We start from the raw sequence: 12,054 nt of genomic DNA on the forward strand, positions 1-12,054 counted from the left end.
AAGATCTGGGACAGCCCTACGGGTTCGGAATTTGTCTTCGGGATGGTTAAAAAAAAAAAAAAAAGGCAAAACGAGAATATAAGTGTATCTGAACAAAAAGGTATTTCATTTATGAAGACGCCCGAAGGCTAACATTACACGAAGATGCCCGAAGGCCGAAATTACATAAAGAGGCCCGAATGCCAAGGTAAAAAAGAAAAACAGAGCCTCATGGAGCGTTTGCTGGAGGGGTGGCCTCGTCCCCAACATGGTCGGTAATATCTCTGTCGGAGTCTCCTCGCCCAAGAGTCGGAGGGACCTCACGAGACAGCTGGACCCCCTCTCCCTCATTGCCGATGTCCACTCCATCTACGACCTCAGTGGCGGCAGGAGCTGCAGCAAGAGTCCTCAAAGATGAGGCCACTCCCCTTGAAGGATATCTCGGGGTGATGTTCGAGGACCCAGTCTCTAACATCAATGGCGCCCATGATAAACTCGGTGGCGATGGCACGCTTGACCAACTCCTAAAAGTCCTCAGAGGACTTGTATCCCTCGACAGCTCGGGCTTCGGCTTCCCTTAGCCTTACGGCCATTTGCGCCTCCAGCTCCTTGAGCTTCCGATCGCACTCCTGCTGAGCGCGAAGGAGGTCAGCCTCCAGATGCTCCACTTTCTCGAGGACGGTGCGCTCCTTGTCGAGGGCCGACTTCTCCCTCTCGGACACCTCAAGGTCCCTGGCCAAGGCCTTGGCTCAGATAGTCAGCTGGCCAACTTGGTTCTGAGCCTGAAAGAGATCAACAATTAGAAAAAAAAATGCAACAAGAAAAGAAAAAATTCAAGGCCGATTGCCGAAGATTACCGCTGCCATGAACACACAAGTGCTGGTGACCATGGCCTTAGTCCCTTAGCTTTGGGCCTCGGCCGCATCTCCAAGTAGGCTCTCCTTCTACACGAGCTCTCAGGCAACTCGCCCAATGGAAAGTGTCTCACCCTCCTTGATGGACCACCGAGGGAAGAATCCGACTTCGGCTCAAGAATAACTCGCCCTCGGGCTTCGAAAATCGACACTAGGGGAGTAGGCCCGAGGAGGGGATGTGCTGTAGCCAGTGGCCTCTAGTGCTTGGACGGCCTCGGTGATGGGGTCTTCGGCTCTAGGCTTCTTCGGGAGGGCATTGGAAGTTGAAGCCCCCCTTCTCTTGCCTTTCCTCTGCTGCCTCTACTGGGCGTCTTGGGCCTTGGCTTCCTTCAGCTGGGCCTGTCTCTCCACCTAGGCTACCCGGGCTTCTGCTCTCCAAAATTGCACTCCAACAAGGATGGTCAAGATTAGTATGAGAAAGTAAAATCCGAAGCAAAAACAGTCTTTGGCAAACCTAGGACTCACCCGGGCTAAGCCCGAACAGGAACAGAAAGGCATCCGACTGGAGGCTACTAGACTCGATGGGCCGACAGAGTATCTTGTCCTTAGCCATCGACATTGACTCTGCATCTATCCCAAAGAGGGTCGGTGCAGAGTTCACGTCCTTCAGATCTGGGATGTCCCAAGTATTACCGAAGGGGAACCCCTCGGACACCCTCACAAAAAAGTACTTCAACTTCCAACCATGTATCGAGGTCGGGTATCGGTTCAGAGACCGGAGGTCTTTTCTAGGGCAGAAATAGTACCAGTCCGAGTCCCCCTTGCTGGAACCAAGAGACATACAATTAAGGAAGAAAGGGAGAGAGGTCTCCCCATCCAAGAGAAGACAATAAAATTGAGGACTTGTCGCCACCCGTTCGGGTCAACTAGGCCGGACAGATGCCGTAGTGCTGAAACACCTGGCTGAAGAAGGGGTGAAGAGGGAGCCGAAGCCCGGCCTTGAAGGCATCCCGATAGAAGCAAAGCTCCTCAGGGTTTCAGTAGCTTGCTTTATCTTCGGGCCTTGGTATCCGAAGGACGAACTCGTCCAGGATAATTCGGATGCTTCCTCATCCTCTATCGCCAGTGAAATGAGTGGTGGAGGTATTAGGGAGGGGCTTCTCGACTCCAGGGCCCAGGCAAACGAGTCCCTGGAGGTCAAGGCTAGAAACGAGGACATCCCTCAGACCTAACCGGGGCTCCGACGACTAGAAACGGCACCCTCGCAGGACGAGGGGCCACTACCTAAAAAGCTAGACATAACTTACTTCTCAATAACTCTGGCCGAACCAAGGATCAGAAGACAGTTAAGGACGAAGGACGAAAGGTCAGAAAAATGAGTAAAAGGTGACAAAATGAGAGAAAGTGACTACTTGTAGGCAAAGATGTGTCGATACGACTCCCCGGCCTTATTAAATGCAGTACACATCATCTATGCAAGATTCCCGAAGTACACTTGAGCAAAGCACACGAGCGAAGTACCACACCTCATACCCAAAACCTCGGTTGGGGGCTCAGACCAAGGCCGAGCAGACCTGACCGAAGGTCAAAACCTCGATTGGGGGCTCAGGCCAAGGCTGAGCAGACCTGACCGAAGGTCAAAACCTCGGTTGGGGGCTCAGGCCAAGGTCGAGCAGACCTAACCGAAGGTCAAAACCTCAATTGGGGGCTCAAGCCAAAGCTGAGCAGACCTGACCGAAGGTCAAAACCTCAGTTGGGGGCTCAGGCCAAGGCCGAGCAGACCTAACCGAAGATCAAAACCACGGTTGGGGGCTCGGGCCGAGGCCAAGCAGACCTAACCGAAGGTCAAAACCTCGGTTGGGGGCTCATGCCAAGGCCGAGCAGACCTAACCGTAGGTCAAAACCTCAGTTGAGGCTCAGGCCAAGGCCAAGGCCAAGCAAACTTGACCGAATGTCAAAACCTTGGTTGTGGGCTCAAGCCAAGGCCGAGCATACCTGACCGAAGGTTTTGGTTTCAAGACGAAGGCCGAAACCAAAGGCCGAAGGGGTACGCAAAAGAGAATGAAAGTAGTTACTCCCACTGAAAGAGCCTCCTAGTGGAAGTAAGAGGACTGCTGATACGGCCGAATTAGTCACCCAATAAAACAAGAACACGTGGCATCCAAGGGAAGGACACATGCCGCCCAATCGATAGAGGCCGCAAGGTTTTAAACTACGTGAAGAGAAGATACCTGGATAGGGAATATTCCCCATAGGGGGATAGGTCATATCCGAGCAGGACTCAGGAAAGGGTTAAGGCGCATCCGAGGGGGGCTCCCTAAACTCTAGACCCTAAACCCTATAAGAGGGAACCCAAAAGGAGAGAAGAGGTAGGTCAACACACACATCATTACTCCGATGAAAAAATTGTTCTGCCAGTCTCTAACTTAGGTGTCGGAGGACTAATCCCATTGACACCTCCGGGCCTCTACCTTCTATGCTTATACAGGATCGGTGCTCGGCCTCATACAGATTTCTGGCAGCAATAGGCCAACACAAGCAATTTTCGATAGCCCTTTCTGTCAAGGGGCAAGAGCAGAGAAAAGGTCTAAGATCACCTCTCACCTCTCTATGATTGCAGTAATCGAGATCCGTCCAGCAATCCTCGTTCTTGACGACATCGGCAGGCCAGTTGGGGCTGGGAACGATGGCGGATATCGATGAGGTCACCACCACTCGCCTCACCCCGCACTCCTTCGCCGCTTTTAGTGCATTTATCGTCCCACTGATCGCCGGTTCCAAAAGTTCCTTCTGTCATTTTACTTTCAAAATTTTAAAAAATAAAGAATAAAAGAGAATTTAGTAGCCGTAGGATTGAGAAGACGGACCTGGGGATCGAGAACTCGATCGACAATGCAGGGGGAAGCCAGGTGGAAGACACCGACGGTGCCATTGATGGCGGCGAGGAGGGAATCGTAGTCAAGGAGATCGATCTGGAAGAGACGGAGACGCGAATCTGCTCCTTCTAGGGCTTCTAAATGCTTCGTTTCTCTCTCGTCATCTGATTGATTGAAGTACAAGAGTCGTCACAATATATCAAATCAAATGAAATGCCACTGGAATTTCAGAGAGTAAATGATTGAAAACTGAATTAGAACTTTAAAATCAGAGGACACCTCCTCCAAAGATTGATTCTCAAAATGAAAGAATGAAACTTCAAAGGAGATTAAGAGAGAGGAAGTGAAATCAATAGTGATGAACTGGAAAATTAATGAAAGAGAAAAACTAGTAGTAGAAGGAGGGAACAAGTACTGAGATCTTTGACGGTGGCGTGGACGGTGTAGCCACAGTCGAGGAGAAGACGAACCAGCCATGAACCTATGAAGCCGCTTCCCCCTGTAACGCACACCACCTCGTCCTTCCTGCTCGCCATTACTCCCCACTCTTGCTTTTCACTTCTCAGTTGTCACACACTCACGCACTCACTTCCCCAGAATCGCCTAAACGGTTCGGTTCACAGGGCAAACGAAACACTCGACGAAATTTAGCTGCTGTCCGGTCGCAGCCAAAGAATAGAATAAAAAATAGCTGCAACCTCTGTGACAGCAAAGAAATGGAATCCAAAAAGATATTTTAGAAAAAACAGTAACTTGGGAGGATATTTGTTAATTTAGGGTGAAGTGAATATTTTATTTTTTTGGCTACCAGCTACTTGACTACAACTCAAATGGATTTTAAATTTCAGACAAAAATCACTTGCTTGGGTAGGGTAGGGTCTGTTCATGGGCAATAAGAGACAGGATCAACTCCTCAAAATTATCCTCTCTAGTGAGTGCGACCGTGTGCTGAACATCGGATGATCAAGATGACCTCGGGGCACGTGCATGGATGATCTCGTCTATCTGATGCTCATTGCACCGCCACATTCACTGCAGAGGATAATTGTCCGATCAACTCTTTGTTCCTTGGTCGTACAAATCAACATTCAACACGTGTCTCATTTTCTATCATTATAAGGATAAAGAGGGGTATATTTGAAACAAATAGGTGATTGTAAGAGCAACTTATCCGTTTTCGGGCAATAGAAAATAATATCATATGGGGAAATAGAGAAGAGAGTCAAGCCGGCAACCTTTCCTTGAACTTAGGTTAGTTGTTCCATTACACTAACAACCACCACCACACCCAGAGGAATTTCCATTGCCATTATTAAGTAAACTTATCAATTGGTTTGGTTCTAAATATTCAATTCAATTTTGGTTTGGTCCAAGAGATTGATGGTGGTGTTTGGAAGCAAATTGAGATCATCAAAAATCCATCCAAGTTTTGTATAATCTCGTTGATGCCTACATTCGAAATTTAGAATCACTTCGACTAACTTTGTCCTTTTATGACCACTCGTTTCTGTGCTTTAGGTAAAACTTTTTTTTGGGTAAATAAGAAAATTTTACTATTCCTAATGTGAATTTTGAAATTCAGAAAAAGAATCCTCTCTTAATTCAAGACATATCAAACATGTTGAAAATTTCTTAAATCAAGAAAATAATACATTTTTTTTCCTATTTGACTACCAATCACAGTCTTACTGCAACCATTCGTTGCCTTCCTGTTCAAACCAGAAGATACCAATACTCAACCAGAAGCGGATGAGGCGGCCTAGACGAAACGCATCCAAAGACCAAAGAGTCTCTCTGATCAATGGACAATTAATTATATAATTTTCTATTGACTACGATTTTGATATGAAAAACAATATTTAATTCATTACCCTTTTTTTCCTGAGAAATTCATTTCCCATTCAAGCAAATTCCTACCCAAAAGAAAGATGTACAAGAAGACGAAAGTTTCCTTGAGCCAACTGTCAAAGTGCCAAGTGCCAATTGCCATGGGTGATTGGATAAGATTAATTAAAAATGTGTGCCAAGTGTGTCGTGGGAATTGTGAAATAATGAAAATAAAAAATGGTAAACATGATTTATTTGTACAATTTACCAACATTTCTGGAGAATTACACGAAGAGCAGTCATACAAAATTCAGTTTGATTTCAGTTGGACCATAGGTTCTAAAGTTGGAATCGAAATCGAACCAAATTGAATTTTAAGCTCAAGTTTAAACCAGAATTATTTATTCGGCTCAGTTTTGATTTTGATTTTGATTCGAAATTGACATTCTTACTATTAAGAGTTGTCATTGTCTTCCATTTTTTTTTTTCAAGTTAGAAATGTGAAATGAAAGGATTTTATTATTACTGAAACAAAAAATATATATATTATATACTAAAAGAACGAAAAAAGTAAAATTACAATTTATTTTCATTGAGTTTGAACTTGATTACATCAAGATTTTCCCTTTCAACCCAAGAAACGACACATTTTTTTTTCATTGTGTTATTGGATGAAAGTCCAAACCAGGATTTTCTCCGTAATAGTACCAAAATAAACCAACATGATCAATGGTTCAACCATACATTTTTCATAAACATACCTTCCTCTGCAAGGTGAAGCAGTAGGTGCCAAAACTTCCCCCCCTAGAGGGATTACAAGCTTGTGTTAGCATGTTACACAAACTGGTTGATTACAACATAGCTGAGATCCTTGCACCACATCAATGTATTGTAGAAATTAACTTGCTACAAAACCATATTCAACATCAATTCAAAACTTGACAAGAAATATATCCATTAGGTGCTGTTTATCCTAAGATTAAAGGTTCTATCACTTCTGTGGTGTGTGAGATTAGACAAACATAACCTAATTCTTCAACAGAAACATCTATGAAACCAAAGTAGAAGTGAAAAAATTTGGCATCACTGAGAACACTGAACCAGGAATAGGATACAACTTTGATACTAGTAAACCACCACCACCCCCCAAAAAAAAAAAAAAACAATTCAATCAGTTCAACCTCACAAAATGATGGGCATTGTACTTCCTGTAGTTAAATTCCTTTGATGAGAATTCCAGAATCAAGCTCATAACCTCAAGTTGTGATGGGACCTCATAGAGTGGACTTGCTAGAAGAAAGGCCTGGTCTTAGCTGATACACAAGTTACAAAGAAGAAATTGCTGCCACAGAAAGAGAATATAAAACTTCCTTTCCTGGAAAAATAACTACAACTCAACTTTGTCCTTCCGTGTGTTACCATCCTGCCAGAACAACCAACGGTATAACTGTGTCAACTTACTAGTAACAGGTTTGGGCTCCTGACCTTCTGACTTTTTACTGCAAAGTGAATCATAGTCATGCTTTAAATGAGGATTGACGATCCTTTCCTGCAATATTAAGAAAAAAATAAGAATAAAAACAAACTGAACTAAGTGATTAGCAATTAAAAAAAGTTAGATCACAGACTGTACCTTGAAATCATCAAATGGACAGAAATCCTTATTATCACAACCCTGACAAAACCAAAAAAAATCACCAAAAGCCTAAAAATATAAGCATGAAATGTATGGTTAGCAAGATATTTGGGTATAAGACGACAATGTAAACTTTTGAGTAATGTAAATAAGACATAAAACTAAAATCTGAGATACAATGACCATAATAGCATAATATAGAATGGATATATGCATTAAAAGATAGTAGAGATTGGAGATTGACTAGCAAGTCAAGGTCCTCAAGGAAGGAATTAAGCTGAAGCCCTTGGGTCTTCACTTGCTACCTTTTCAACCTTTAGCTTGCCTGCGTCCCCCAACCCCCTCCCCCACCCCCACCCAAAAAAAATAAAAAATAAAATAACATAAAACCATGCTGTTTCGTTACCGATAACATGGCAAGGTCAAATTCTAGCCAGTGAATTGTCAACTATCTGCTTTGATTGATTTAAAGGCATTCAAATCTTTTCCTCACCTTGCCTCAAGCAAATAAATTAAGTGTCCTAGCGCAGTTAAAGCACCTAAAAAACAAATAAAAGTAGTCATCAACTAAACCTTACCGGCAAAGGAACTGGAACTTCGTTGTGCAGTACCTGCACAAAATACTTTCTAGAATTGTTGTCTGGACAGCTGTGCAAAACCAGCATATTGTTTCCAGCAAAAGGTGCCACTATGCTACCCTTCCAGTTTCTTGGCTGGGGAGGTTTGGGAGGTAGTTCCAAAGGTTGCTCCCTCAGTATTTGTTCAAATTCTGGAAAATTCAGTAAAAACCGCCGATTAGGTAAAGAAGAAAATTCAGAGTAAAATGTCTCATTGAGAAAGAAAATAGGGCAGCAAGTCAAAACAACAAATACATCAAACCTTTTCACAAACTACGTTTCCGGAGACTCAAATAAAATGCATCAGTGCTTCTATTTATGTTCATATTATATATGAGAACCACAAATTTCACGGATCAAAGCTCACCAGATCCCTCAAGAAATAGTCCTATCAAACAAGAGAATGGTACCACTGTCTCAGCATGTGCAAAACGAAGCCTTGCCTTCTCATAAGTGCCTGGAACAAGGTTTTCTGAAGCATACAAGAAAGCTGATTATGATCCATACAAAGCCAAAAATAAATAACCATTGAACATGACGTCTTTATTCATTATGCTCCATCTGAATGCCCCATGTTAAGTTCTTTTTATTGATGATTTTGAGAGAGTCTTTGTCAATCATGCAAAAGGCAAACCATATAACGTTGAGGAAGAACCCCACTTACTTTGCAAAAAGCTGCACTAACTACATGAATCCAATCTTTGATATTTACAAATTGGGCAAAGGTGCAAGTTTCCTTGATCTCCCAAATATCCTCATGTGGTACCCATGTTGGGATTAAATTTTGTAGGCATCTTGTCCATACCATTATCTATCTCTTTCGTAAGTTTCAGCCCAATCTCATTTTCCAATGTGGAGATACAAAGCTTAAAAACATTGTTGAATATTCAACTTTGGGAGCATTGGGGCAACCTTGGTTCAACCGTAAAAAAAACAAGGGTTTGTCTTAACATGTTGGGCCATACAATGAAGATGAGATGCAGAACTTCATTGATGGGTAATATAAGGGGAGAGCTTCCCATCCAACGGTAGGTTTGACCAGAGGAGACCTTCATGTACCAGATTGTTTAAGTTACCTTCATTGGACTTAATAGCTTGTTCCATGGCCTGAACAACATCTTGAAGTAGTGGCACTCCCATGTGATAATTTATTGATTTACCATAACCCTTCAGTATAAATAGTTCTAGATCATCTGTCCACTCCAGTAAAGAAATCTGTACATGCACAAGTATCTCACAATATAAGAAGCATCAAACAGTCAAAAAACAGAGAACAGTTCATTAAAATTACATTCTCTGCGAGCATTATCAGAGAACTATAAAACATTTAAACAAATGATGTGCAACAAAGGATACAACCATGCAAAAAATAATAATACAAACCGAAAACTAGTGAATTGCATCCTGTAGGTATTGCATCAATATTGAAGTTAAAATCAATGTACTTGTCAGAACTATACAAAAACTTGAACAAATGATGTTACGAGAACATCTGAAGCAGTAATAAAGTGTACAAGTATATTGACCAAGAAAAATGCGAACGAGAAACTAATGAGTTCTACTTGACTTTATTGCATGGATACAGATGTATGTGCTAGAATATGGCATTAGTATGAGTTCAGATTCCCGCAGACAGTCAGAAACCCAAAGAAACAGATGCATGGACTCAGCAGCATATATAAATAATGGAAAATAAATTAATGATGAGTGGGGACTAACAAGCAATATGGCAGATTAAAGAATGGGTTTATCTTATGAGATATGTCTTCTACCTAAGAAAGTAAAATACATAAATTACATGATTCTATTTATTCCACCAAATGAAGTTCTATGGCCAATCCAGCAGCAATAACAGAAGCAATATTCTACAATGTCTCAATTAGGTTATACTAAGTTAGCTTGGGGACTTATCGAGCTGCTTTATTTCATTTGATCACCATGCCTATTCTAAAGCATTATTGTTCTTAGTGCAAGGATTGGGGAGGAGCATTTCCTTTATGGATAGCCCATATTTGATCTATTTAGTATATAGATTGTCCAATAGGTCTGAAGAACATCACTGGGTAACCATCAGTTTCATCTGCTCAAATTAATCAAGGTAGGGTTGTTACCAAAACCCATGGAGTGCTTGACTAAAGTAGATGATAAATGACCATGGAGATCTTCTATGAGGATTACTGGGTGGGGATGAAAATCTTCGGCAAGTTCAGTATTGTTGAGTTTAGCGCTAGGCGCTAATCCTAAACAGCGACAGGGCCGATAGGGGCATTTATGTCCTATCGGCCCCATATCTCTGTGATTAGGTTTTTCTTCTTTATGGGGGTATTTTTGTACTTTTCTTCAGCACCATTTAATATAAGTTTTGAGGCATAACCTGCGATCATTCTATTCTAGTCTGATCGTAAGTCACTCCTCTCTTTTGGGAGTCTCTTTCGATTGCACCTCTCTCTCGTCTCTCCTCTTTTCTTCTTCTCTTCTTTCCTCTGTTTCTCTGTTTCTCTGTTTTGATTACAGGTTTCTAGGATTATAACAAGTATGATAAATGTTCAAAATCTGAGTGTTAATGAGAGGAAGATCCATCTTAACAATTGTCTAGCTGGTCATTACATGGGGATCCCAAAAAAAAAAAAATCATTAACCACCTCCAAATGCTCATTGCTCAGGGGTCTCAAACTGGATGCAGCCTATCATGCTCCATCCTTAAAAGATAAGGTTTTTTTCTTTTCTCAAATATTTAATACTTTTGTTGAGATCTAAAAGTACTATGGCCAATCGGTGTCAGAAAAGGATTTGAGTTTTTGTAATATGATTTCACTGAACACTTCTGATCATATCTGTTCATTGCTTTTGGTGGTATTTGCTGGAGTTTCATTAAGATGGGTTACAAGAGGAGATTGAGGTAATCAATTTTTTTTTAAGCAGGAGCAGATCAACAATTTCTATTTAACACTACAATTTCTAACATAGCTGGTACTCCACACTGCAAGAATGGCAAAACATTATTGACTAGCAAATTCCCAGCTAAGGATAGTCCACCTGATGTGAGAACTCCGCATCTGGAATCCTAGCAGTCATCAGGAAAACAGCGCTTGCAACCTTCTCCCTAGTTTTAACAGCCATCCATGTGGAAATATGCCATTTCTCCTGGGGGACATACATCTGACAGGATGATAGATAATGGTGATGACCAGTGCTGACATGATGAGCAAAAAGATGAGTATTTATGAGTTTGATATCCTTCAGTGGTAGAGCAGGATTCACGTAACTGACCCCAAGTAAATTAGAATAAGGTTCGGTTAGTTAAGTTGTTCTCAGCTCACAAATTCAAGCTAATACTCACCATGCTGATTTATTACCTATTTTGCAAGCATGTGGGTGTGGGTGTGGGTGTAAGTGAAGGTGTTGGTTTCCGACAGGCACACGGGGTATTTTAACGTCTTTAGATATACCATTAACTATTTGATACCATTGATATAATTTTGTTAGTATTATCAAAGCTAAATTAAATATTAAAACAACCAGCCACATATGTAATGTTTTCTGTATTACTAATAAAGACAAAAGGAGATTTCAAAATGAAAGCTTTTCATTAAGCTCCATGTCTTGGCAGCGGCCCTAGATCTAACCTAGGTTGACAATACCTCCTTTGTCTGTTGTAAGTTCAGTTCTGGGGGAGATAGATCGAGAATTCAAGATACAAGAGGTTCGATATTGAAGACGATGCAGAAGAGTGTGAAACAGGTATGACACCACGCCTCCTCCTCATTCTTCTCCCCCACTCCATCCTACCCTCCTCCTCCTCTCTGGCTTTAGCTTCCCCCTTCCCCCTTCCCTCCTCCTCATTCTCTCTTACACTCCTTCCTCTCTTGGCAATGGATGGGACTGGATAGAGGACAAATCCCCAGTCTGTGCCACACTGCACACCTGTAGCTGAATCCATATCTGCATTTATGGACATGCAATTCAACCAGGGGAGAGCCAATTCTGGGTAGCACAGGCTTATGACAAACAACAGCTAATGGATTAAAATATATATATATATATAATTGGCAATTAAAATGTTATGAATCTAATTCAAGGACAACCTTGGAAAAGAGAAGAAAAATAAGCAGGTCTAAATCATTAATTGCCAACAAACATCATACCTCAAAAGGGCTGAAAAGGCTGCAAGCTTGGTCAGTTATGTCCAATAATGATGCCTCCTACCAAATTGAAAAGCGGAGATTTGTTATAAGGAACTGTAAACAAAATAAGAAATGCAAATA

The 12,054-nt window shown here is 41.9% G+C and overlaps 2 protein-coding genes across 8 annotated transcripts in view; both read right to left on the minus strand.

The window, feature by feature from the left end:
• Positions 1-4,412, minus strand: part of LOC122060487 (cinnamoyl-CoA reductase 1) — a 14,528-nt gene extending 10,116 nt beyond the window's left edge. The window contains exons 1-3 of one of the 2 annotated variants that reach the window (XM_042623581.1): positions 4,125-4,405; positions 3,701-3,873; positions 3,438-3,623 (exon numbers count right to left, since the gene is read on the minus strand). In XM_042623581.1, coding sequence (XP_042479515.1) covers positions 3,438-3,623; positions 3,701-3,873; positions 4,125-4,245 — 480 coding nt within the window. In that variant the 5' untranslated portion in view covers positions 4,246-4,405. Of the gene's footprint in view, positions 1-3,437; positions 3,624-3,700; positions 3,874-4,124 lie in introns of both variants that reach the window. The other variant, XM_042623582.1, reaches the window with a different exon arrangement.
• A 2,027-nt stretch (positions 4,413-6,439) lies between these two features.
• The window catches only part of LOC122061146 (multiple inositol polyphosphate phosphatase 1-like), a 28,928-nt gene continuing 23,313 nt past the window's right edge, over positions 6,440-12,054 (minus strand). For 2 of the 6 annotated variants that reach the window (XM_042624346.1, XM_042624351.1), the window contains 7 exons: positions 11,935-11,991; positions 10,826-10,948; positions 8,866-9,004; positions 8,157-8,261; positions 7,751-7,941; positions 7,170-7,211; positions 6,440-7,085 (listed from right to left, as the gene is read on the minus strand). In XM_042624346.1, coding sequence (XP_042480280.1) covers positions 6,924-7,085; positions 7,170-7,211; positions 7,751-7,941; positions 8,157-8,261; positions 8,866-9,004; positions 10,826-10,948; positions 11,935-11,991 — 819 coding nt within the window. In that variant the 3' untranslated portion in view covers positions 6,440-6,923. Of the gene's footprint in view, positions 7,086-7,169; positions 7,212-7,572; positions 7,712-7,750; positions 7,942-8,156; positions 8,262-8,865; positions 9,005-10,825; positions 10,949-11,934; positions 11,992-12,054 lie in introns of those variants that run through there. The other 4 variants (XM_042624348.1, XM_042624347.1, XM_042624349.1 and 1 more) reach the window with 4 other exon arrangements.

This window comes from Macadamia integrifolia, chromosome 14, assembly GCF_013358625.1.
Source record: "Macadamia integrifolia cultivar HAES 741 chromosome 14, SCU_Mint_v3, whole genome shotgun sequence".
Lineage (NCBI taxonomy): Eukaryota > Viridiplantae > Streptophyta > Magnoliopsida > Proteales > Proteaceae > Macadamia > Macadamia integrifolia.